The sequence below is a fragment of the Phyllostomus hastatus genome, unplaced genomic scaffold (genome assembly GCF_019186645.2).
Source record: "Phyllostomus hastatus isolate PE091 unplaced genomic scaffold, TTU_PhHast_1.1 phas_contig_150, whole genome shotgun sequence".
Taxonomy (NCBI): domain Eukaryota; kingdom Metazoa; phylum Chordata; class Mammalia; order Chiroptera; family Phyllostomidae; genus Phyllostomus; species Phyllostomus hastatus.
Window position 1 is genome coordinate 37,090,594 of NW_025333611.1, and position 26,283 is coordinate 37,116,876.

Consider the following 26,283-nt stretch of genomic DNA (forward strand, 5'->3'; position numbering starts at 1 on the left):
CTTTCTCCCACGGACTCCGGGTGGTGACCTTATTCAAAATGGCGCAGGCGGCCTCGGGGGCTAGTGCGACGGCGCGGACTCCGCTTGCCCTATGACCTGCTGGCAGCGGTGGAGGGGGAGCCGGGCGCCGCCATATTGGCTGTTGTCCTGAGAGGGGAGCGGCGGCGGCGGCGGCGGCGGCGGCGGCGGCGGCGGCGGCGGCGGCGGCGGCGCAAGCGGAGCAAAGGAGAGGCGCGAGCGGCAGCATGACTCGGAGGCGGAGCAGGCCAAGCGGCGGCGTGGGCCGGCGCGAGCGGGCTCGGGCCGCGGGGCCGCAGAAGCCCCAGGCTCCGAAGCCCTCGCCGCTGCCGAGCTTGGAAGCCGGAGCGGGTGCAGGGCCCCCCGAGGCGCCGGAGGAGCCCGACTGCGACGGCATCAGGGAGGAGGACGAACCCAAGCTGGCGTCTGGCCTGCAGGTAGGAGCGAGCTAGGCGAGTTCGGCTGTTGCGGCGCTTTCACCTCGCCGGAGCGGAGCCGGGATGGGTTTGGGGATGGACCATCTTACCCCTTAGGGCCAGGGCTGAGGCTTTCTCCGCCGAGGCAGGATTGGAGGCTGGGCCCCTCTCTCCGAAGCCCAGGTGCGGCCCGTCGGGTTCTCCTGAGACCAGGCTGCCTGTCCCTCCCGACGCCTCCCGGCTGGAGCAGAAGCTAAAGGTTCTGCTGGTACAGCCACCCTGGGACCGGGCTGTGATCCTGCCGCCACCGCTCAGCCCCCTGCCCTTCGGTTGCCCGGGCCCACTTGATTCCCCACCCACCCACGGGCCAGGTCGGGGCGCCGGGGCCTGGAAAGCCGCAGCCTCTGCCCCTGGGAGCGGCTCCACCCCTTCCCGTCGCTGCCTGCAGCCACTGCCCCCTCAACAGCTGTGCCCCCAGCTGTGTCTCCTGGGGCCTCCCTCCTGTCCCTGCCCAGCGGAGCTGGTGGAGCAGACAGCCAGGCTGTCCAGAAGACTGTGCAGTGAGGCCCCTGCACTGAGGTGGAAGTCCAGCAGAGCCCACCCTTTCTGCCCTCCATACCCCTGACCCACAAGCCGCCTGCCCTGACCCTCCCATCTCTGGGTTCGGTGCATACTGAGAGAGAGCAGTAATAAGAGGACTCGCCAAAGCTTCCAGCTTGCCGCCTGGGAGAAGGTCACTTTCTTTTGAGCAGAGATGTTGGAAGGTACCCTGCCAGTGTGCACTGAGAGCCCGGAGTGGCGTGAGCCACAGTTGCTCTGGGAGGGTTGTGGCACCTGGGGATGGGTGGCTCACCCGAAGCTTGCTTTGACAAAAGAGTTTTGAGTTGGTCTTTTGGCTGAGCCTGCCAGGGAAGGCAGGCTCCTGCAGGAGTGTTGGAGGGTCGGATGCTGTTCCGGATGAAGCTGAGGCGTGGCAGAAGATGCGTTTGGCTCTGCAGACACTGCATCGGGCAGCAGGGGACTCTGGGAGGCTGGTGCAGCCAGAAGGCATGGCTCTTGACAGCCTTCTAGTAGAATCTCTGGAATTGTGCATGTGAGTGGGGATGCCATTCGGGGTGCCATTCCCAGAAAGCCTCCCCTCACCTACCCAGTTGTGGAAGGTGCTCCTTCTGTGCCCACAGCCCCCTGTGCTGCCCCCCTGTGCTCCCCCTCTGGTATCACTCCCCATGCTGTGATGAAACGTTGTGCTGATGGGCTGTTCCCACACTGGACTGTGACCTCAGGGGCACATTCTGTGTCATCCACCTGGTCCTCCACACCTAGCCCAGGGCCTTGCTGACACAGACTAGAAGGAACTAGGTGAATGAGAGAGAGAATGAATCTGTGAAGAACACGTGTTTGTTGTAACCCAGTTTTGATGCTGGTCTCTTTTGTGTCTCAGATCACAATAAGATTTTTAATTATTCATTCATTAATGTCACTCCTTACTGAGCATTAATAGCTCCACCTTCACCTCCATCTCCTACCTTGGGCTAAGACTGGTTCCAAAGGATGAGGCTCCCCAGGCTGGACCCCACCCTCATCTGGTTTCACTTCTGACCCTGAAGCTGCTTCCCCTTGTAGCATTTTCTTTCCCTTCTGGGGGTGGGAGGTGAGGGGCCTAGGTGTGCTGTTATCCAGAAGGGGAATGGGGGCAGGGAGAGCCAGGGAGCTGTTGTCTTCTCCCCTCCTCATTTACACCGTGCAGTACTTCAGAGTCCCCTGCCACTTGGTCAGCCTAAGACATCAAGGCCAGCAAGTTAGGATGGCGGCTTAATCATTGTTTTTATTTAGGATGCATCTTTCCTGAGAGCTGTAACCTTCACTAACGTGGTACATTCCTACCGTGTTCTTACCTACTCTACTGCTTGACCAGCCATTTCATTCATTTATTTATGCCAGGCCCTTTACATACTTTATGTCTAATCTTCCCATTGCCCCTGTATTCCCAGCATTTAGCACAGATATGATGTGTTAACTATTGGTGTAATTATGTTCTGCTTTTACTGCATAAACTCTGAGTGTGCAGGGAGCACGTCAGTCACCATTATGTCCCATGCTGGGAGATTAGCAGACATTAATGAGCTGAAGGACACAAATGCTATTACCCCATTTTTCAGATGAAGAAACAGAATCTCAGAACAGCTAAAACATTTGCCCAAATAACTCCCACTGTAGGTCTCAGTGCGCCCCGCCCCCCCTCCTCAAAGGACGCGCTGACAGCTGGACACCAGAAGCAGGTTTTTGTGCCCTGGTGAAAAGTGCCTGCCGAAAGGGTCAGTCATCACCCTGCCCGCAGGCAAGGTCCTCCTGCTCTCGCTGCCATTTGCAACCCATAGTGTGTACACACAGTGGGCGAGTAAAGTGAAACTCAGTGCCTGATGCCAAGCTGAGTCCTGAGATGGGAAACCGGACCATTTCCAGTCCACAGACAGGTTCTAATGTCCCGAGTCACACATCGTTTTGTTTCTAGTTTTGTTTTGATTTGAACCAATATTTTAAGAACTGAAACGTTTTCCGCAAAACTGGATTTGTGCCATCTCTTAAAACTCTAAAAATCTGCTACTGGACCCACATTTCCACAAGGCCGTAATCTGTGGTGTCTGCCCCCTCTAGCATGTGAAGGATGCATGATTTGTACCAGGCCCTGGGCTAGCTGGGGATACAGCATTGAGCTGGACAGGGTGCCTATCCACAAGGGGCTCAGGGTCTAGAGGACACGTGTGTAGTGATTGCAATTGGGCCAAAAGAGCTTCGCTTCCTCTGAGTTAAGGTTCATAGGGCACTCACTTTGGTTTCATCAAATCCCCTTCGTTCATTTGCATAACATGTACACATTTAAATGCAGGACTTTGAGCTTAATTGTGTTCTCAAAAGTCTACTTCCAATTGTTTCACTAAACTAGATTGATCTATTCACTAAGAACCCAAATCCTCCTTTATTTCACAAGAAGACAAACCGTTACTATCCTATTAGCAAAGGAAAAATGTGTACATCAGTTGAAGTAGGTGTAAGAAATAGTGTTCAGTCAGGCTCCTTCCAGATCTGCGACTGGACTCATTCCACCCTTCTCTGCGCTTCATCAGCAACTTCGCAAGAGAGTGTGGAGCACCTCGTACATCGAGGCTCACACAGGAACAGGAGGCAGAGGCAGGGTCGGCTGGAGCAGTGCCAGGTGGCCATCTGAAGTCAGTGTTCTCACCTGTGCTTTGCTGACTGTCTTTAGGTTTCTCTCGTAACCCAGGTGTGCAAGCTCGTAAACCCCCAGGAGACTTGCTGGACCGTACGCCAGCGGTTGGTGGGGGCTGGGCTCATGCTGTGCTCCCCATCTCTGATCTCCCTGTAGCATTCCCTGGGACTGTGCCCAGCCTCACTTAAAGGGGCTCTGGAGACACGGTTCCCCCACTGCTCGGAGTTCAGCCTGCTCCCTCAGGGGACGAGAGCAGATGATCAGTCAGGGTTTTTGTTACAACCTTCCCGTTGTGTTTAATACACTCAGCAAGCATTGTGAGTGTATTAAGACCTTTCTGTGCCAGGGTCTTTATTTGGGACTCACAGATAACCAAGGGCCTCCCCCTTAAAATCATAGCCCTCCGGCCCAGGCACTTTCTTCGAAAGTGAAATGAATGATGCTGAGGGGCTATCCCCGCTGCCTCTGGCTCCTCTTTGTAAGCCAGTAGAGATTCACTATGTAGAAATGCCAGAAGGCCTTTGAAGATAAAGACTTACCTGCCAAGACTTTTAAAATTTTAATTTCTTTGAAACATCCCAGAGCCATAAGCTCAGTATCTGATATTAGATGGATTTTTACGACCCTAACACCTTTGCTTACTGAACCTAGAACTTGTGGGAACAAGGATTATGCTTTAATTCATTTCTGGAGTATTTATTTTGCATGGTTCTTATGTGCTCCAAAAATGGCTGTTAAACTAAATTATAGTAAAAGAAGTTAGGTTTCTACCACTTTGTTCTTAGCTGCCCCCACTGCTGGGCCAGGCTGGTGTTCACGGAGGCCCAGTGAGCACACCGTGCCCAGTCCTCCTCGTGCCTGACCTGGGCGTTCATTTATTCCACAGACACCAGTGGACACCTGGTCCATGACTGTGCAAGCTGAGGGTGCAGAAGGGAATCGGGCGTGGTCCCCGCCCCCAGGGGCTCGTGGCCCAGAGAACATGTGCAGTAAGGCTAGAGGAGCACCGCTTCCTCTGAGTTGAGGTTCAAATCCTAGATCCTAGTACCAGTCTTTGGAAGTGTTCTGGCCTCTTGGTGTGTTTCCTTGTGTATAAAATGGCGGTGATGTCAGGCTCACGTTAGGGTCCAGCCAGTGCTGCATGTCAAGCACAGAGCACAAGTGGTAGCTGCGATGATTACAGATGCTGGGTGCTGAGGATGCACAGACTGAGAGCCTAAGAAGGCTTTTCAGAGTGGCTTTGAGGTTGAGTAGAAGTTATTCCAGAAGACAAGGTAGAAGTGTTTAAACCATGGAAGCAGCATAGAGACCCAGAGGCAAGAAGCATCCAACTCCTGGGAGAATGGCGAGGAGGTTAGCAGGGTTCTTGAAAACCCAAAGCAAGAAGTTGGGGCTTTATCCTGTGGGCAGCGACGAGTCAGTGAAAGGTTTTAGGTAGGAAAATGGGTGTGCTGTGCTTCAGTACATTCTCTGATGCCATAGGAGGGGCCAGTAGTTCCCAGTGGGGAAGGCAGCTGTGATTGCTTGTTTGCCCCACTCAGCCCAGCCCAGCCCAGCCCTGCCCAGCCCAGCTAATCGTCAGGTCCCCTGTGCTTTCCTGGACCCTGTCCCGGGCCGACAGAATTGGAATCTGTTGCTGTTAAACTGTCCAGGTGACTCTGTGGTTGGTTGTGGACACTGCTGCAGTGAGGGTGCCATGGGGATCTTCGAGGAGGCCTAAGACATCTTCACAGAATGGGGCATTTCCGGGGGGAGCTTTCCCATGAACAGAATAGAAACGGCCTTAGTTTTAAAGAAACAAAACACAAACTTTTCCCAGTTTTTCAGTAATAGCCTTATTAATGATGCTCTGTAGCTGCTAATCTTCCTTTATGTGTTGGAACATTTGCCTGTGCCTGCTTCCCACTGCCACCTCTGCTGAACGACTGGAACGCACTGAGCCACGGGATGCAGCCTTGCCCATGAAAAGCTCCCCGTGTTGTGGAGAAGGTAGATTTCAACGACTGGGATACCTGCAATAAACTCTGTTCGAGATACGTGTAAAAAAAGTGTTAGGACATTCCAGAGCAAAGCACAGTTCACCCTGCCTGTGATCTTAGGAGGATGTGACACCTAGACTGGCCCTAAAAAGCAAGAGGCAGAGGGAAGGCGTGAGTGAATGCTTTGGGCATTCGGGGAAGGCGCGGGTGATGGTTCTTCGAGGCAGGTGTGCTGAGCAGAAGACTGTGCTTGTGTCCCGAGAAGGGCCCTGTGTGTGCCCCCAGCGGTTCTGTGCCCATGGTGTCGTCCCACAGGCCCTTGCTGCTCACAGATCTCAGATCCCAGCGCTCTCTGTGGTTCCCCTCCATTCCGAGATGAATGGATAGAGGGGAACTAAGGCAGAAAAACAGGTCTGAGACACTGAACGTTCTTAGTAGGAAATTGTAGCTAAAGAGCGTAGACTGGGGGGTTCAAGGTAGCCTTGAAGATCGCTTGTCTAGTCCTCTGTCCTATGCTTCAAGTAATAACTCTGGGTTGGGCAAGTCTCGCTTAGTAAGTCTCCCTGTCGTTTCTTCCAGGACAGAAGAGGAAAGAAACTAACGGGTATTGAGCACCTACTGAGTGCCAGGCCCAGGCCAGGTACTTTGCATAATTTATTTCCTTGTGTCCTCACAACTCTGTGATGTATGCTTTTATTCTAATTTCATAAATAAGGAAATTGAGGCTTGAAGAAATTGAGTAATAACCCAATATCATACTGAAAATGACAGAACTGGGATTTGAACTTAACAACCATCTGTCTTAAGTCATACTTTTCCACCCATGAGAGATTTGTGCTGGGTTTAGAGTAGTAGGTAATACAGTTCCAGGTCAGTGAGCCGCTGCTCCGGCTCTCCTGTGGCTGACTGCACCCAGGAGGCAGGTTGGACAGGTGAGCTGCCCTTGGCGGGGTGGAAGGCCCCTGAGGTCAGAGAGACCACTGCTCTCTCCCTGACTCGGCTGGTACTATAAGAGCTGACTCTCCACAAACTGGCTTTGTGGTATAAAACAGCTGTCCTGCCTCATGGGGGACCCTGAGCTAATAGCCTGGGTGGGAGTTTGGGTGAGCTCCAGGGCACTGAGGTACGATTACATCCGCTCCTTAAGAATTCACTGCAGCTCTGACTGCCCGCATTAAGATGGTCTGAGTCTCGTGGCACTGAAGTGCTCTCGGCAGTGGCCTGGAGTGTCACAGCCGTGCCTTCAGCACAGCCTGCCCAATCAGGGCCACTGCAGCTGTGTTGTAGATTCTATTTGTGTGGACAGCTGAGATGTGAGCCAGATGGGCTTTAAGCATTTGTTCATTTATTCAATGAAGGCCTGCTCTGTGCCAGGTCCAAGACAAGCCTAGGTCCCTGGGCACACTTAAATGACCAGGGTGCAGTCCCTGCCACCAGAGAGCCCCCATTCAACCAGGGTCTAGGGACAGATGGAGAACATGTCATGGCACAAAGTAATAGATGCAGTACTAGCAGGATTAGTTCTGCTTAGTTTGGTTCCACAAAAGCTTCATTGACCTTTACCAGGATTTAGGGAACGAGCAGAAATTTGCCAAAGAGTAGTGATGAGGTGCTGAGTGTGAACAGAGCCTAAGGTTCTCAGAAGTGGAGCATGGAGAGGCCAGCTGGGGCCAAGTCATAAATGCCAGGGGTCAGAGAGAGCCCAACTGGAAAGGAGCCTGGAGACGAAAGCGAGACCAGGGTAGAAAAGAAGAGCTCAAGGAAGGCCATCAAACCGGACAGGTGCTCAAGAAGGCAAAGAGTAAGTTTTCATCAAGTAAGAATGTCCTGGTTGGCTGGTGGTTTCGTTTGTGAATTTTGTGTATTAATTTCCATTGTGTATTACTTTATGTTCCTGCCTGATTTTGCAAAACAGATGTGAGGCATCCTGGCGGTTTGGGAGCATTGACAACACAATACATGGAGCTGTCTGGTCCTTAAGGCAAGAACTCTGTGTGGTTTCATGTTTTCTAGTGCCTAGTACAGCGGTTGGCTCCAGGTTTAGGGCTCTTAGAACGAATGGGCAAGTGGAAGACTAAATGGTGACTGAGCTGATGAGTTTTTCCAGGCTAGGAGTTCATCATTTTCTCTGCTTCTGAAAGGGAATGTTAGCCACTGCTGATGTCCTCTATCTGTCTGCCTTGGTGACAAGAAGGCTGTTGGAGTTGGTGCCTTCAGAGTAAAGTGCTCTAATGGGTCATTTCAGAATAGAATTTGGAAGCTGTTGCAGAGCTGATGGTTAGATACAGCATGTGTCTTGGGGGAATCCTCTACAAACATGCATGAGCTCTTGGAAGTTTAAGAGATCCGTGAGAAGAAATGAAAGGAGGGTTAGGACTGGAAATCAGACCCAGCTTCAATTCAGAGTAGTCCTTGACAGCTGCCTAGTCTGTGACCAGGGTTATTCCCCATTAATTCCTAAATTGTGGACAGAAAGGCTGGGGTGGAAATGTGTTCACGTCTCCAAAGAGCTGTCCAGGTGTGCGACGAACCCTGTGTACTGCTACTGTGTTTTGTGCACCTGGCGGGTGGCAGGCACCGCTAAATGCTTCATATCAGCAGTTCTCAGAGTGCTCGGTCTGGGGCCTTTCACACGCCTAGTAATTACTGAGGGCCCGAAAGAGCTTTTGCTGGTTATATCTATTGATACCTACCAAACTAAGTGTTAAAGCTGAGAACGTTTAAAAATATTTAGTTGCTAATTCACTTGAGGATAACAAAATTAAAACTATCACGTTAACATAAATAATTTTTAATGAAAAATAACTACATTTTTGAAAAATAAGTGAGGAGACTTTCTCATTCGTTTCTTGCAGTCTTATTTTCATTGTCACTAATTTTTTTCTTTTTATTGAATTTTTTGGGAAAATGCTGGTTGACTAAATTATACAGGTTTCAGATGCACAGTTCTGTAACACATCATGCAAATTTTTAAATGTCTGGCTTGATACAAAAAAGCTGGATTCTTATATGCCTCTGTGTGCAAACTATTGCAATATGTTGTTTTGGTTGAAGTATATAAAAAAAAACTCCAGTCTCACATAGATACCTAGTTGGAAATGGGGGTAGTATTTTAATAGCCTTTCCAGATGATTGTTGCTATTCTTTGCAGTATGAAATCTGTGACCAAATATTCATTCACATTAAAATTGCTAGAGTTTTAGCCAATGTGTGGTTCTCTAACATGCTTTGATCCTTTGGAAAATAGGTTCACTGAGCTATGCAGATCTTCCAAATGTTTTCCCACTTCATTTTTATAATATTAAAAGGTAGACATTTGTTCATATGAGCAAATGAGCACCAGTTATGTCAGAAAAGTCTTTAAGCATTGGGAAATTGTCACAATCATAGCGATGGATACAAGTGTTCCAAAATTCTGAGTTTTGCATGAAAGGGTGAATTTTATCCACAAATACATTGTTTTCCTTGAAGTGACAACCTTTTTTTTTTTCTTCTTCTTTTTAATGTCTACCAGTACCCAACTCCAAATAACCAGTTTATCAGTTATTCTTTCATCTCTCTCTCTTTTTCCCAGGAAAAACTAGAATGCCTAGATGAAAAGTCTCAGGGCCTGGTCAGGTGAGGGAGCACAGACACTGGTTTTAATGGCTTCCCCTTCCCTGTTCTGGGAGTGGCCACAGTCTAGGGCTCCCCTGGTCCCTTTCCTGCCTGGGGACCTGCGTGCTGTAACACATCCTGTGTGAGTAACCCGACACTCTCCAGAGATTCTGCTTTTGCTCAGAGAGCAAAGCAGAATGATCTTGGAGCTTGTGTGAGCAGACCCCAGCTCAGGGGAACCCCTGGAGCCTTTCCTTCCCTCTCTTCCACCTGTGTCTGGTGGAGAGGCTCTGGAACTTAAACTGAGGTGAGAAGGAATAATTAATTAGTTGTTGCCCAGAACTGCTGGGTTTAAGGATCAGTGATTAAAAAAAAATGGTTGGATGTTTTATTCATTTCGTAAATATTTACTGATCATGTTTTGTGTGGAAATACTGTGCTAGGTGCTAAAAACACACCTAGAGAACAGCTAGTGAAAGCCCTGGTTGACTCTAGAGCATAAGGGCCCATGATGACCAGGAATTTGAAAAGTGGCTGGAGATCGCAGTCAGAGGGAATTAACTCTGAACCAAGAACTTTTCTCTGCCAAAGCAAAAATGTGAAGGAACAGTGGTAGTACTGACTGAATATAGCATCTCTACGACTTAGGATCCTTACCACCTTCTGGCAAATAGAGATGAAAATGTTGGGGAGAAAAGTCCCCAGTCCCTACCAGGCATTGTACCCAAATGCAGGCACCAAGGCTTAAGACAGCTTAAGGAGGGTTAAGACAGCTTTGGGGGTCACCAGAACTGTTTGGGCCTAGAAGGAACTCAAGTATACCAAACTCAGTTCAGTGGATAAGCTAATTTCTGGAGTAGACTTGTTAAGAACAGAATAGCCCAGGGGCCTAGATAATAGAATGGGTGTCTACTGCATGGATCCTTTGAGCTAAGCTTTTCATCTCTGATGTCACTTAACCCTCTGGGAAGAAGCCTTGTGCAATGCATTGTAGGTGGTATTATCACTGCCTCGGCCAGGAGTTAATTAGCTTCCCAGCCCTGTGTTTCTTCCTTTGACTGGAAAGACAGCCTGTCCCATAAATTCACTCCTGTTGATGGCTAATCTCATGTATTGTGTGTACCAGTGTGGCTCTAAGGAGAGTCACTTTATTTCCACGAACAGAGGCATCTCATTGTAATCTGCAAGGAATGTAGTCTTCCATTCTTCCACAGTTGAGATCAGAACCATTTGGGTGAATGTCCTGGGTAGGAAGATGGCCTTTCTCTGTGGGAAGCAACAGTTTCAAGTGGTGTCTCACCAAGCTGCCTGCCAGCAATGTTGCCATGGGAACACTTAACAGGTCCTATTTAACCATATGTGACCAGCTGAGCCTAGGTCCTGTGCTGCAGTGTGAGGGAGCCAGACAAGAATCAGACCTGGGGCTTGCCTTCCAGGAGCCCAGCCTGGTAGGAGGGATGGAAGGTGCAGATGGATGAGCTTGGTGGAAGGCACAGAGTGCTGCAGGGTGTGGGAGCGGAGGGGTAATAAGGGAGCTCTCGAGGAAAGCTTGGATGAGGTTGGGTTTCAGCCGGGCTTTTAAGCCCTTCCCAGCTCCTTATTGGTGAGTGTGGGGAGGAAGGGGATATTAAGCAGAGGGTCCCCTTTAGCAAAGAAAGGCCTGAGGTAGGCAAGTACAGAGAGAGTTTGGGGAACTTAATAACTTCGTGGAGTTGAAGGCAAAGATTAAGATGTCTAACAAGTCACCTTCAAGTCATCGCATGTGAGAGATTCTTACATTTTTGTAAGATACAATGACCTGTATTTTAAATGCTGTTAAATGACCTGCATTTAAATACAGTCCTGATTTTAAATACTGTTTTCTATCACTCCCATCCGGTTCATAATTAGTACCATATGTTGCCCTGACCAGCGTGGCTCAGTGGGTTGGGTGTCGTCCAGCAAAGTGAAAGGTCACCGGCTCGATTCCCAGTCAGGGAACATGCCTGGGTTGTAAGCCAGGTCCCCAGTTGGGGAGCATACGAGAGGCAACCAATCAATGTTTCTCTGTCACATTGATGGCTCTCTTTCTCCGCCCCCATACACGTCATTCATACATACATACATACAATTGTTGCATAATTAGTTCCATGTGTTGAGCAATCTATATTATGGTCCTGGCACTGGACTTCACAGCCAACCATCCAGGTTGGGACTTGACCCCATTTTACAGATGAGGTGACAATAAGTGTGACTTGCCCTGCATCATGTCGCTGGTCAGGGATCGGGGTCCAGGGCTAATGCCAAGGCCAGTGTGGTTTACACTGCACCCTCGTGTTCCCATGTGTGCTCTGGCACTGAATGCAGTCGCATCAGGCATACACCTAACTCACAAGAATTCCGTGTTTGCTTTTATAGGAAAACAGAAAAGAAAATCACATATTACCAGAGACTGTATATTATACACTTGAATTCTTGGTCACACCTAAAACACATATGCTGTACTTCACAGGCCATATAAAGAATTTAAAGAATAATTTTACTCATAGAAGATTTTTGTCTTATGTAGTAACTTTAGAATCTAACACCTAAATGAAGTGAAATTCTCTTGCAGTAAAGTTACACATCCAGTGTTTGCTTTAAGACTGGTCATCAGCATTATGGGGAAAGGGCCGTGGGTATTGCCTTGCCTCCCTGCCCTTCCCTGCCCCACCGTCACCAGGACACCTTATAGCTGTGGAAAGTTTCCTGGGCACACTTTGCGAAAAGGCCTCCTTTGCCGTAGCTTCTCTGACCATTCTTCCCCATCCACCTTCCACCCTTTCCATGGAATCTGGGAAGGTGTTTGTTTGTTTGTTTGTTTGTTTGTTTTTAAAATCTTTACCTGAGGACACGCTTATTGATTTTAGAGAGAGGGAAAGGAAGATAGAGAAACATGGATCAGTTGCCTGTCTTATGGCCCAGTGGGGGACCAAACTCACAACCAAGGCATGTGCCCTGACCGGGAAAGGAACCCACAACCTTTCAGTTTATGAGACGACCCCACAAGCAACTGAGCCACGCCAGCCAGGGCTGGAGGCTGTACCCCTTTGCTGTTGCCGCAGAGCAGCGGCCTTGCTCACTGCAATGTTCCTTTGGCAGAGCACATGTAGACTCCTAGTATCTTATGTGTGTTCCACATGTGAGCTTTCTGTCTTTCCTGGTGCACTTTTCCAAGGTCCACATACTTCCCCAAGTGTTTCCATACGTTCCTAGTACTACTGTTTGGTCCCTGCACCCCCGCCCCCCCCCCCAAATCAGGGACCAAGGTCAGTGTAATTGTAATGTGACAGATTTAAGAATATGCTGATGCGAACTTGCTGTGAAAAGAGGATTTTACTCAAAAAAGGTGATGGCAGTAATTTTATTGGTAGATGAGTGTGATACCCTTACTATTCTTCTGCTTAGCCCTCTGCAAACAACTGTTACCTAGTGATGGGTAAGTTTGGAAGGTATATCAGTTAACTATTTATTGCATGTAACAACACCCTCCCCCCCCAAAAAAAAAATTAGTGGCTTAAAACAACACCACTTATTACTGCTCATGAGTCTCCGGATTGACTGGGGGTTTCTGCGGATCGGGGCCAGCTTGGCAGGTCTCAGCTGTGCTTACTCATGTGTCTGATCTGCCGGCCAATTAGCCAGAAAGACTCAGTTTTCTTCACACGTTTCTCACGTCCCTCCAACAGCTAGCCTGGTCACGCTCGTGACGTGGCAGAGGTGCGAGAGCGAGCGAGCCCAGCTGTGCAAGGAAGCAGGTAGAAGTGCGTTCGCTTTCAAGCTTGTGCCCACAGCACGTTTGCTAACATCCTGTAGGCCGATGGAAGGGACGGGACCAAGCTACTGCGAGAGTGAGGGGGGATGACAAAGCTGTAGGATAAAGGGAAGCCATTAATTAGGGTCACTAAAACCTGTAAGTCTCCTAGTTAGTACCCCTCAGTGTGAAAGAAAACCTATAAACATATATATGTCAAGTTTCTCCTAAAAGGAAAAAAAGTCCAAGTAAGAGTTACTGTGTATTGGGAGTATGCTGTGGGCATGCACAGGGCTGGGCGCTTTCCCTGTTCACACACCAAGCTCACAGCTCTGCGAGGTGGGGAGGAGATTGGAGCTTGGGAGGTTAAATGACTTGCTCAAGGTCACCCAGCTAATAATGTGGTCAGGCAGGCGTTAGAGTGCATGTCGGTCTGATCCCAAAGCCCAGGTTCCTAAGATGTTATTTATTTTAACATCAGGGAAAGGAAGGGAGAGAGAGAGGGAGAGGAACATCAGTCAGCCTCATCTCACAGGCTCAAGGGCTGGTGCCCAGTCCCCTGAGCCACAGCAGCCAGGGTGCTCGGGTTCTTTTCACTGCGCCTTGCACTTCTCAGAAGCACCAGGTCCGCCTTACCTTCTCTCCAGCTCAGGTTCTCAGTCCAGCTGGTACCTAACCCTTTTTCCAAAACACTGCTCTGCTCCAGTTGGAATTGCATAGCTCTTCTGGAAGCCCACAGGTCCTCCCACGCTCCCACACTCCCATGGCCCGATGTGCTCTTCCCTTCCGGGTGGGGTGGTCTGTAGACTACACAGACAGCCCAGGCTTGTGGCCTCTCCTAGACATGCCAGAGAAGGAAGGGTCGTCTTTGCTTTAACCTTTAGGACTTGGGGACATAGGGGCATCAGATCATTTGAGCGTGAGTTCTGGAATCATCCTCACTGAGGTTTAAATCCTGGTTGAACCACTTCCTAGCTCTGTAACCTTGGGCAACTTACTTAACTTTTTAAAATCTGTTGGGAATAATAACTACTTTGCAGAGCTGTTGCAGGAGTTAAAATTATGCATATAAAGTGCCTAATCCAGTGCATGGCACATAATAAGTGACATTGTTATTGTTAATATTACTCCTAAGTAGAGCCTTTCCCCTCCTGGGAAACCCTATTTCTGTCTGTTGGACAGGTTCCCCACACCTCTAGCCAGTCTGTGCAGACTTGCTGCCTGCTGTGTCATCGGGAACGCAAAGGCTGGGAAGAAGGCCCTTCCCAAAATGGACTGGTGTTGCAGGGTGAGAAGCTGCCCCCCGACTTCATGCCAAAGCTCGTGAAGAATCTCCTAGGCGAGATGCCGCTATGGGTCTGCCAGAGTTGCCGAAGGAGCATGGAGGAAGATGAAAGGCAGACAGGTCCTGAGCACGCAGTGGCGGTAGGTAACCACTGCGAAGAGGTCCCTGAGTGCAGGAGGGCTGCCTGCACAAAGTCAGGCTGTTGAGCTGTTCCTTCCCTGTTCTGTGAGGTGGCTCTCCAGTGGCCCCTGTGCCCAGGTGCTGAGCTCACATGGGGGGGGAAGAAGAGAGGCTGCAGGCAGCCCCCGGTTCCTGAGGAGAGTCTGTGCACAGTGTGAGGGCTGGCCCATAGGATTTGGTAGATGGAGAGCCTGCCCCTTTCATCTGTCTTTTGGGCTACCTTTGGCTTTGTGGCAGCTTGAAAGCCAACCAGTATGGCACAGAGGGCAAAGGTCAGTTCAAGGGTCTGCAGTGTACCTTAGAAGGCCTCCACGATGCTGGGAGCCCTCTAAGTCTGCCATCTCCTGAATCACAGCAGACTGCCCTCCTTTCTCAGTCCCCTCCAGCTCCTCGCTTTTACTCTGAACAGGATCAGTTCAGCTTCAGGACTCCTGACTTACAGACCCTCCTCTCCTTGGCAGCTCTCAGGACTCCCAAAGGCCCACAGCTGGCGGGCCTTCTCTGTGCCCACTGTCCCCCCACCCCTGGAGCCTCTCACCAGTGTCCACACCCAGTTTACTTCACTGGGAGCAGCACAGCCCCTCCTAGCCGAGGTGTGGCCCGCACGTGCCCTGGCACCTGGAGTTGCGGGAATCGAGTTTTGGCCACGGCACGGGGCCTAGAGGAGGCGGCGCTCTTGGGTAAGCTTAGGCAGCAGAGGGTCTGCTCTGATGTTTGCTGGTTCGTTACGAGCCTCTTTCTCCCCTGTTCTCCAGATCTCCTTGTCGCACACATCCTGCAAGTCACAGTCTTGTGGGGGCGACTCGCATTCCTCCTCATCGTCCTCATCCTCCTCGTCCTCCTCGTCGTCCTCGTCCTGCCATGGGAACTCAGGGGACTGGGATCCCAGCTCGTTCCTGTCAGCACATAAGCTCTCGGGCCTATGGAACTCCCCACACTCCAGCGGGGCTGTGCCGGGCAGCTCACTCGGGAGTCCTCCTTCCATCCCCGGTGAGTGTCCAAGCTTGGGAGACCAGCAGGCCTCATAAATGTAGACAGCTGTGTTTTCCTAACTACTGGGTTCAAACACACCGGAAGATCCGTTATTACATAAATGTAGAGCTATTCTGGTGGAAGCAGAGGGGCATTCCTTTCCCCAGGACTGTGAAGTTGAAAACACTGCTGCCATCCGCTCCGTAACGGTTCCCACTGCAGCCGGAAGAGGGCCTGCAGAGCCCTGGTTGAATAGAAAGTGGAGTCTAGGCCCTGGCTGGTGTGGCTCAGTGGATTGAGCACCGGACTGCAAAACAAAGGGTCTCTGGTTTGATTCTCAGTCAGGGCACATGCCTGGGTTGCCGGCCAGGTCCCCAGTAGGGGGCACACGAGAGGCAACCACACATTGGTGTTTTTCTCCCTTTCTCCCTCCCTTCCCCTCTCTACAAATAAATAAAATCTTTAAGGGGGAAAAAAAAGTGGAGTTGGGTAGAAAGTAAAGTCTAAGTCCTTTAGGAAATTAGGACTTAAGAGCCCAGAACACCTGCCCCTGCAGCAGCACAGGGGACCTGCCGGCCTCCATCGTCCTATCCACCACCCCCCCTCTTTCTCCACCTGAGGGGTGGGTAGAAAAGGCTGCACTTCTGTCCACAAGAGGTGGCAGTGCAAGCTGCCATGATTATTAGCGTGTTTTGCAGCCTTGTGTACCTTCTTCAGACCTGGAGTGAGGAGGGAGCCCTTAGAGGCTGAAAGAAAGAACTGGTTTGGTGATGCCCTGTGCAGATACAGAATCACTATCTGTTTGTCAGCAGAGGGGCAGAGATCTCAGAGGGGTGCCGCCCCCTCCTCTGAGAGTTGAGCAGTACGTGTTTCTAGTTGTTCTGATGCATAAGCCAGAGAGAGTCATGAGAGCCTTTCCCACCTCCCTGAAGTCCAGGGCCACCCGGGAGTCCAGCACACCCACCGCCTCACTCCTTGTGGCACAGAGGCAGAACCTCAGCCTGCTGCTCCTAGAGGTGGAGCAACCTTGACAGGAAGGGTGCATTTCCCCTGCTGTGCCCCAGTGCGGGTGTGTGGTCTTTCATGGGGCTAGCACTCCATTGCCTTCTCCCTCAGGCCTGTGCGGCCCAGCTGCTGCCTGCAGAGAAACTCTGCAGCCCGAGCTGGCACTGCTAGGCATTCCCAAAAGCTCCTAGGGCCACTGTGCTGAGGGTCTGCGTCCAGATCCCAGGAAGCAGGGTGCTGGGGCAGCAGGCCCTTGGGCTCTCCTCCCTGGTGTCTGGGCTCCCCCTCTGACCCTGTCTCCCCATGTGCCCACAGGTGAGATTTTCCCCATCTCAGAGCACCGCCGGCACCCAGACCTCACCGCTCCACCTAATAGCCCCACGGGCCACCACCCCCAGCCAGTGCCGCTGCTCGCCTCGCACCCTGGGTCCTTTGGCCCCCCACCCCACCCACACCTGTTGCCCACCACCCCCTCCGCACCGTCCCCTGCGCAGGCTTCAGAGTGCCCTGCTGCCACTGCCACCATGCCACACTCCCCAGGGGCATGTCAGAGCCCCCATCTGCCTTCCACCAGCATGCCGCTCCTGAAGATGCCGCCTTCTTTCTCGGGGTGCAGCCACCCCTGCGGCGGGCACTGCGGCGGGCACTGTGGCGGACCTCTGCTCCCACCACCGAGCTCACAGCAGCTCCCTGGTGCTCACAGGTAAGCAAGCAGCCTAGAGGACTCACTCCCTGTGGACTCGGGCTTAGGGTTTTGGAAAACTGCAGAGGCAGCTCTTGGGGTGGAACTTAAAGGGTTGGCTCAAAAGTGTTCGCAGTTTTAAAAGAAATGTTTGGTTCTCCTTTTTTTAGAATTTGGAAAAATTTAGATATGTCTAAAGAGAACATGTGCTCAACCTAAAGATAAACTCCCAATTCTGCAGCATAGTCTTCCTGATATTTCTCCGTGTAACGTAATTAGGTCCCTGATGGCGGGGGGGGTGCTGTATTTTGTTGTTGTTCTTTAATTTTATATATTGATTTTAGAGAGGATGGGAAGGAAGAAAGAGAGAGAAACATTGATGTGATGTTCCACTTACTGGTGCACTCATTGGTTGATTCTGGCATGTGCTTTGACCAGGGATCGGACCTGCTGCCTCGGTGTATCGGGGTGATGCGTCCCAGCCACCTGAGCTACCTGGCCAGGGCAAGTCCCTGTTCTGTATAATTTTTGTGTAGGGATTTTTTTAGCATTATACCATGAACATTTCCCCAGTTATAATTCTTCAGAATAATTCTGTCATAAGCTTCGTTGCACCCAAATCTGTGTTTGAGTTAGGAATTCCATCCTAATGTAGAGGCTTAAGTAACTCCAGTTACTAAGAAAGTTTATATTAAGACACAGTTCTGTAGAGAAGGTACATGTCTGTTTTTGTACCGTAGTTCAGATCTGTATTTCTGAAACATTTATAGCTGTCCACTCGGAAACCCCACCGTTCTCAGCGGCTCCCTCTTTGTCCCCCAGTGCGTCAGCGGCTCTACCCAGCCCTGTTTGGCTCCTGCGTGATCTTCAGAGCCACAGCTCCACAGGCGGGAAGGTGTTGCCCCAGGTGCACCTGACCGTTCTCCAGCCGCTGATCAGTTAGGCGTTCCAGTATTATAAATAATGTCTCTAAAGATGTCTTTGCCTAAAGCTTTTTCCGTCTATTAGATTTTTCTCCTTGGAATAGATCCTTCATAATGAAAAAAATTCTCATTTGAAAAGATGTCAGGATATCATTTTTTGGTTTTGTTTTGTTTTTTTAACAAGGGTTTCTAATACACTGAAAAATTGCTCTCCAAAGAGTTCTGCACATGCCGCAGCACCAGTGTGTGGGTGCTGTCTCCGCACTCTCTGGGGCACTGGGCGCTGCGATTTTGCTGACGTAACAGATGAAGAGTGGTCAGCTTGCATTAAGGTTCTCTAAGCACCACTGATCATGGTTTCTGCCTCTCCTTTTCTGCCCTGCCCCTGGATCCCACTGCTGATGCCAGTCTGTCTTATGAGACACCCTGTACTTCCTCAAGTCCGGAGTCAGCAGTGCCACAGGAGAGTGTGGACTTGCAGACAGACATGGGCCGAGTCCCACTACTCCTTGAGCAGAGCAGTGAAGCTCTCTGAGCCTGCCTCCTCCACTGCAAGATGGGGACAGCAGCACCTGTTTCGCAGGCCTTGGAAATGGTTAGAAATAGCGTGTTCAGACCTGGCCGGGCCACTCAGTTGGTTAGAGAGCCATCTGGATCCGCCCAGGTTACACACACAGCAAACCACCAATGAGTGCATGAATAAGTGGAACAAGTTGATCTCTCCCCTCTCCCCCCAAATCAATTTTTAAAAAATAAAAAAAAATGTAAGGAGCACATTGAGTATGGTACCTGCACAGGTGGTAGCTCTTAGAGTCTGGGGCCTGCAAGCCACATTTGCTTTCCTAACCTCAAGGCCCCAAGGCTAATGCAGCTTTGCCCACTGGAGATGGACCCTGCTGACCTCCTTTGGATGCCCCAAGGGAGCCATCAGGCCACTGATCTGTTCAGACACCTACGTACTGAGCACCTACTGTGTGCAAGGTTGTTAGGCTGCACACTGGGGCCCAAAGATAGAAGTGGCACGGTCCCTGCCTTTGGAGAGTGCTCATTTGGTCTGAGACAAACAGGAAAACGGATTGTCACAGTACGGTGTCATAGACGGCAGGGTGGAGAGGTGTGCAGTGCTGTCAGAGTCTTGGAGCATCACATGGGTGTGGGCAGAGGAGGCCTGCGGGGCCTTTCCAGAACTGCGCCATTGAGCTGGGCCCTGAGGGACAGCGAGGGTGTTGGCCCTGTTCCTGCGAGAGGCACCGACGCAGCTGGACTGCCTTCATGGGCCATGGGGACAGCAATAGTTGGGCTGCTGTTCCCCAGGGTCCTGTAGCGGCCTGCTCCTCCCTGCCCTCTCACCTGCAGGCCTTTCTCTCTTCCCCGTCAGCAGAGACCCTGGGTGCAAGGGGCACAAGTTTACACACAGCGGCCTGGCCTGCCAGCTGCCCCAGCCCTGCGAGGCAGATGAGGGGCTGGGTGAGGAAGAGGACAGCAGCTCGGAGCGCAGCTCCTGCACCTCGTCCTCCGCCCACCAGAGAGATGGGAAGTTCTGTGACTGCTGCTACTGCGAGTTCTTCGGCCACAATGCGGTAAGTGAGCCTGCCCAGGCCAGAGAGGGCTGGGGGCCCACCATGGTGAGCCAGAGGGGCGCCTGCTCTCCCCGGAGACCCTTGCTCGAGGGGACAGTGACCGCACTGGGGCCCTGCGAGTCTCTGCGCCCGCATCTGCTGACTTGATCCTACAGCAGACTGGTGAGGTGGGGATTTTTAAACATTTTGCTACCTTTGCTCTTTTCGTGGTTTCTCTTAAGATTAACTTTTTTTCTTTAGGCGGAAGGACAGGAAATGGCAGAGAGGAAAGCTATGATTCTGAGGAGTTTGTGTGCGTGTGTAATCACAGAGGAGTGAAGGCTTGTGCGTGATGAAGGCAGAGTGGAAGCAAAGGCTCTCAGTCCCCCAGGTGTGAGAACCAGCCGAGGGACAGGCCGTGGGCACAGACGGCGCCAGGAAGGAGGCACAGAGCAGAGTACAAGCTGTCTCTGGACAGGGGGAGAAAGCAGTTCAGAAGTCTGCTCAGGTGAAGAGGAAGGGCCGCCACTAGGGGAGCACAGTTGAGGGCAGAAGAAATGGAAGTGATGATGCTAGTTGCCTTTGAGCTAGGGCTGACCCTCATTTTAGAGGTGACGAAATTGAGGCTCACAGACTCAGTGACCTGCCCAAGGTCATAACATCTTCCCGGTGACGACGCCTGGGCTCAAACCTACTTTCCTGGCCCCCAGGCCAGTGTGCCCCCAACGCCCTCCGCCCACCACTGCCTTGGCTCCCGCCTGGCTGGGGTTGAGCCATTTGGCCTCTGAGGCTGTGTAGAAAGAACAGCTGTCTCACTCCTCACCACATGTTCACTGCCAGCGGGGGGGAGTGCTCGGGCTTCCCAGGCCCAGAGTGTAACATCAGCGCCTCCCCTCCCCCAGCCACCCGCCGCCCCGACGAGTCGGAACTATACCGAGATCCGAGAGAAGCTCCGTTCAAGGCTGACCAGGCGGAAAGAGGAGCTGCCTCTGAAGGGGGGCGCCCTGGGCGGGATCCCTGGGGAGCCCACCGTGGACCACCGAGATGTGGATGAGCTGCTGGAATTCATCAACCGCACGGAGCCCAAAGCCCCCAACAGCGCCAGGGCTGCCAAACGGGCCCGGCACAAGCTGAAAAAGAAGGTGGGTGTAGGGGGAGCCCTGCTCTGCCGCCTCTTCTCCCCGAGGAGTCTCTTGCCCCAACCCCCAAGACTTCTGGGGGACGAATGGTGCTGGCTGCCAAGGACTTTGGCTCACTGCTCTGGGGAGTCTGAGTGAGTTTGGGAGGCATCAGGGTCAGGGAGACGGGGGTCCAGTGACTGGAGGATAAACGAGTCCTGGCCTCAGAAGCAGCTTGCTGGATTCCTCCAAGCCCAGGGCTTGCTTTAGTCAGTCAGTCATTTATTCATTCAGAAAACACTGCAAATACTGGGACCCAAAGCCTTTGTTAAGTTCCCACCTGGAGAAGCCCAGGCCGTGGAGAGACTGAAACTGGACAAGTGTTGTTAGTATGTGACAAGTCCTGGCCTGAGGGAAGCCCCCCATCCTGTCTGAGTTTGCTGGCAATGGCCACACTGAGAGGCTGGCTCAGGAGCGAGTGCACAGGTACCAGCAGGGCCTTCCCGGCAGCGGGCATAGCACAGACACAGCAGCTTGGTGCGTCCATGGCCCACCCAGCAGAGGCAGGACGGACAGCGGAGGCAAGGAAGGGGCTGGCATGCCCTGCTGAAGAGCTTTGACTTGACCCTGTAGCTGAGGGGAGTCACTTTGGGGCTTTAGTCAGAGTTAAACTCAGTCGATTCTGTGTCCCAGGGTTATTGTGTGGCAACATGGACAGTCACCTGGGAGGGTGATACTCCCGGCCAGAAAACTGAGAGCCAGGATAGAGATGATTGATGGTGGGGTGGAACAGGAGCGATGGCTTTTCAGAGGAAGCAGAAGTGATCTGGTGATCTGATTATGGGACAGGGAGATGAAGGAGTTAGGGGTGTACTCCAGGTGTTTGCTTGGGTGACTGGCAGGGTGGGGTGCCTCCACTGAGCAAGGAGGGGATTGGCAGAAGACAGGCATTTGGCTAGAGTGCGTTGCCTCAGCGGCTCACACAGGACACCCAGGTGGAGGTGCGGGGCTGGGCAGTGCCAACGTGGAAACGTAATTGGAGCCATGGGAGCGATCCAGGTTGAGGCCAGTGAGCCCTTCCCGGGCAGCCCTAATGCCAGGCAAGCCCCAGGGCTTGGTGGCTGGTCCCCTGCCACCTCATTACCTCTTCGCCCGCCCCCAGCTGTGTCTGCGCGGTGCCACACTTGGGAGCCCAGCAGCCAAGGAGACTGGGTCTGACACCCAGCTGGCTCCAGGTCCTGGGTGGTCAAACGGCCCCGGTGCCCAGAAGGCAGCAGTGGTCCTCTACCTGTGTCCAGCCCAGAGGACAGACCAAGACCTTGCCATGCACCCTGAAGCAGGGGTCCAAGGGTCCCACCACTGCCTTCAGAAAGTGGTGTGCACTTCGTTCCTCTCACCCAGTGTTGTCCGGCAGACATGTCCAGTGGGCAGCAGTGGTCACTCTGGCCCTTCCTAGCCTCTTAAGGCTGTTAGGTCTCAGCCAACACACTTCACTGTTCCCAGGCCTGGTGTCCTTTTCCTAAACGTGGGTGTGCTGCCCATTCTTTCTCCTTCACCAGTAGTGCTTGCTGTCTTCTCTCCCCTCCTTTTCCCCCTGACAACTTCCTTCCAAGCGCAGTTCAGGTGTGCCCTCTTTGCAGCCTCGCTCAGGTCACTTCTCCCGCTGTACTCCCACTACACCTCAAACATCTCTCTAGTCCACCATTCACCACACTGCTTCCTTGCTCAGCAACTCACTGCACAGCTACTATCTTCCCAGCCCGGTGCAGCGGCCAGGGTCCCCCGGAAGCAAGCAGTTGCGTTATCACGCAATAGCCATTACCTATTTATACATGAGCCTCCTCCCTGTGTGCCTCCACCTGCTCAGGGCCTTATGACATGGCTCTCTGCCACAACACAGTGCCCCCCAGTGGTCATCCCTCAGAGTGCTCTTCTGTTCCCTCTCCAGGGGGAATAAAGCCCATTGTCTTTCTATGTCCTCAGCCTATTTTCAGACCTTGACTCCCCCCTTGCTCCTTTGGAACCAACCCCCACCTCTGTCATCTGCAGCCTCCCAGCCACCTCTGTCCACTGAAGACTGTCACCAGCCTCTTCCTCCTCTCTCACCAGTACTCTCCACTCCTTGCCCCACTGCTTTTGCATTAACGGCCCCTCAGAAAAACTGCAGCCCTGGGTTTGAACCCGACGCGCCTCTCCCCTTCTACACCTCAAGGAGAGCAGCAAATCAAGTCTGGGCTGCGTGACCTTCTGCTTTCTTGAGCCCCCATATTGCCCAGTAGGCCTCTGGAGCGCCCAGGTCTTCCTGCTCCTCTTCCCTTCATTGCGGCCCTTGGCCAGACCTCCATTCTTCAGCTTCAGGCTCCCCCCTCCCCCCACCTTATTTTTTGGCAAATAACCTCATTTCCTGTTCAGATGAGGCCAATGGACAGGCACTCTCTCGTCTTCCCAGGCCCCTTGCAAAGTTTTCTTCTCATGGTGAGGACAGCTTCCTGCTTTTCCTAGGAAAGGCCCATGCGGGCCTTTCTCGTCTGTCTGGGCTACCCTTGACTTTGGTCCTGTGCCTGCAGCCTCTCCTCCGAGCTCTTTCCCATCAGCTTCCCCCCTGCACCCTGTTCGTTTTTGAAAGTTAACTGTTCCTTGAGCACACAACCTCTGTCTCACCCCCTTGTCTCTTTCCTCTCGTCACATCCGGGTTCCTCACAAATGTTTTCTGTGTTCACCATGTTAGTTCTCCCATCTCGCCAAGGACTCTCTTTCGCCCCCACACCCAGTGCACAGTCTCCTGTGCTATCCTCTGTGTCCACTAGGCAACGTCTTGCATTTTGTGTGTGCTCTCCTTTTCAAACGTCTTTTTTTTTTTGGGGGGGGGGGCACCTCCACTCTCAGTTGGGAGGTGCAGGGAAAAGACGGTGAGCGTGCCCAGTACACCACATTTCTCACCTCCTGCTCGGCCCTCTTTTCTGTTGAGCTCCTCCTCCTGTGCCTGACCCTCCTCCTGAGGACACCTCCCTGGGAAAGAAAAGCCATCTAGACAGTGTTGCCTCTGGATTTGGTCTGGCCACCTGCTTCCTCCCCACACGTCACACTGATGTCCACTCCTGCTACCAGGCACCTCCTCACAACTTCCACAGATACTAAACTCAGCACATCCAAACTGAGCTTGTTGCCTTTCTCTGAGAGGCCTCTTCCTCCTCCGCCATCTGTCTAGTTGATGCGCTGCCATCCACCCAGCTGCCTGAGCCAGAACCTCAGCACCGTCCTGGGAGGAGTGCATCGTGGTCATCGGGAAGGAGCAGCGGGCCTTGGAATTGGACTTCAGTTTGAAACCTGGCTCTGCCACCCTTGCTGTATGACCTTGGGCAAATCACTTAGCCTCTGAGCCTCAGTTTCTTCATCCATAAAATGAGCATAACAGTAGAATCTAACTCAGATTGTCGCGAGAATGAGATGGAGCAATGTGGGAAAAGGTCCAACAGAGTGAGAGTTTGGTCCGAGGAGCTACAGCAGCAGCATAGTAGCTGTCGGGTTGTTTTCATGGCTCATCTCCTCCCCCCACCCCTCACTGAGTGTCCTGGCCCTGCTGCCTCCCAAGGAGCTCAGACCATCCACTTCTCCCCACCCTATGACCACTACTTCAAAGCCTTCAGTGGCTGAACGCTGCCCTCAGACCTGAACCCAGACTCACGCATGGCCTGCAGGGCTCTTCAGGATCTAGCCCCTGCTCTGCTTGCCAGCTTCATCTCAATCTGTCCCTTTTGGCCTTCCTGCCCACTCCCATCCCCCAGAAGAAATCTGGGCTCCAGCCGTACCTGTCAGCGGTTTCCATTCCCTAAAGATTTTGTGCTTTTCCATTTCACAGCTTTCCACTTGCTCTTCTACCCAGAAAGTGCTTGTCTTCGGGATAACCCACTCACTGTTCAAGCTCAGGGAGATCCTGCCCCTGGGAAGCAGACCTGATGGCCCAGCCTGGGTCCCCAGAGCACCCTGTGCTTTCTTCCCTCTAGCTCTTGCCCCTGTCACCCAGCATTAAACAGCCTATTTGCATGTCTGTCTCCCCAGCACAGTCAAGTCAGCATGCAGAGACTGTCCTCAGGGCCCAGCCCAGTGCCTACAAATCAATGGTCGTGAGACAATTGTCAGACAGGAGTGAAAATGTAAGAACTTCTGCAGATCACAGCTGGGGGTGCTGTCCCAATGTTGCCACTTACAAGCCATGTGACCTTGGGCCAGTTCCATATTCTTTCCAAAGTCAAGTGTCCCCATCTGTAAATTGAGGATAATGAGGCGACAAGGGCCCTTGTGAGTACTGAGTGTGAGATAGCTGGTGGGACATCCCAAGCTCACGGTGCCCAGCAGAAAATGTGTGCCTGTTTTCCCCTTCTCACCACTGAAGTTGCATTCAGTTCTGTATCACCCCCGTCCACACCCGTTTCAGACACCTCGGTTTAGCCACAGAACTCTCCTGCAAATGAAATCCCCCATGGAACTCAGTTTCTAACCACAGCAGAGGTGTTCTGGTACAGGGGAGGAGTGAAGAGAAGGGCTTTCCAGTCGTTTATGTATCCCTGTGGTCTCACCGCTCTGCCCATGGCCTGGAACTCCATGGTACACAGCTGGACACACTGCTCCAGACTGAGCTGCCCCCTCACCTGAGCTGGTGCAGCCTTACCTGTTCCCAGGGAAAGGGACACACACTCTCTCAGGTGTGTCCTCATAGCAACCCTATGAGGTAGAGGCAGGTGGGTTTTCTCCCAAATTTACAAGTGGGGATAGTGATGGTCAGAGAGAGTAAGTGATTTGTTCAAGGCCTCACATCGGTGGTCCTGGTCAATCGTGGAGCCGGCATTCACAACAAGATGAGAGAATCAAAAGCATGTGTGCCTGCTGGGCCACAAAGTTCCCCTCTTTTAAGTAGACTCTGAGGTTGTGGCAGGCCCTCATTTCTCTCCCCACTTTCCTTTTCCTGTTTCTCTTCCTTCAGTCCCAGATCAGCCGGAAATACGTGAAATTGTGGGAGGCACCCAGCCCCTGGCACAGTACCACCACCCCTTCCCGTGGGCCTTTGACATCAGTCCCCTGTCCCCTGCAGAAGGCCTGGTGCCGTGAAGTTGGTGGGGTAGGGGTGACTCAGCCCACAGACTTACTCTTTTGGTCTCCAGGTCTGTCTGTCAGCACTGATGAGCAAGGCCCAGCCTTCCAGGCTGCAGCTGGACAAGTTGGCTGCTTTTGTACCTTGTCCTGGGGCCCCTTGTGGCTGCCTGCTGTATGCCAGGGGCACACTTCAGGTATGGCCTGGGTTTCTTGAGGCCTCCTGAGCAGTGAGTGGCCTTCCTGTGGGATGTGGCCCTCTTCAGTGGCACCTGCACGTGGCGTCAGGAGGGCGCACTTTCCCAGAGTGGTAGCATCTTCCAGGACAGCCTCACAGTCCCCACATTCCTCCCTGGGGGTCCCAAGTGCCAGCACAGCTCTTTCCCTGCAACCTGCAGGGTTGGGGGATGCTGCTGCAGCAGCCATCTTCCTCACATGCATCCCCACTTGACACTTTATT

The 26,283-nt window shown here is 52.3% G+C and overlaps 1 protein-coding gene across 11 annotated transcripts in view; it reads left to right on the forward strand.

The window, feature by feature from the left end:
• The first annotated feature begins 120 nt into the window (after positions 1-120).
• The window catches only part of FAM193B (family with sequence similarity 193 member B), a 30,881-nt gene continuing 4,718 nt past the window's right edge, over positions 121-26,283 (forward strand). For 4 of the 11 annotated variants that reach the window (XR_006783831.1, XM_045823633.1, XM_045823640.1 and 1 more), the window contains exons 1-6: positions 121-455; positions 14,194-14,436; positions 15,232-15,466; positions 16,769-17,156; positions 19,437-19,638; positions 20,520-20,759. Coding sequence is in view for 10 of the 11 variants with exons in the window: in XM_045823633.1 (XP_045679589.1) it covers positions 246-455; positions 14,194-14,436; positions 15,232-15,466; positions 16,769-17,156; positions 19,437-19,638; positions 20,520-20,759 (1,518 nt within the window). In the remaining variant the exon portion in view is untranslated. Of the gene's footprint in view, positions 456-1,343; positions 1,528-2,601; positions 5,653-6,221; positions 6,283-14,193; positions 14,437-14,937; positions 15,157-15,231; positions 15,467-16,768; positions 17,157-19,436; positions 19,639-20,519; positions 20,760-26,283 lie in introns of those variants that run through there. The other 7 variants (XM_045823684.1, XM_045823691.1, XM_045823676.1 and 4 more) reach the window with 7 other exon arrangements.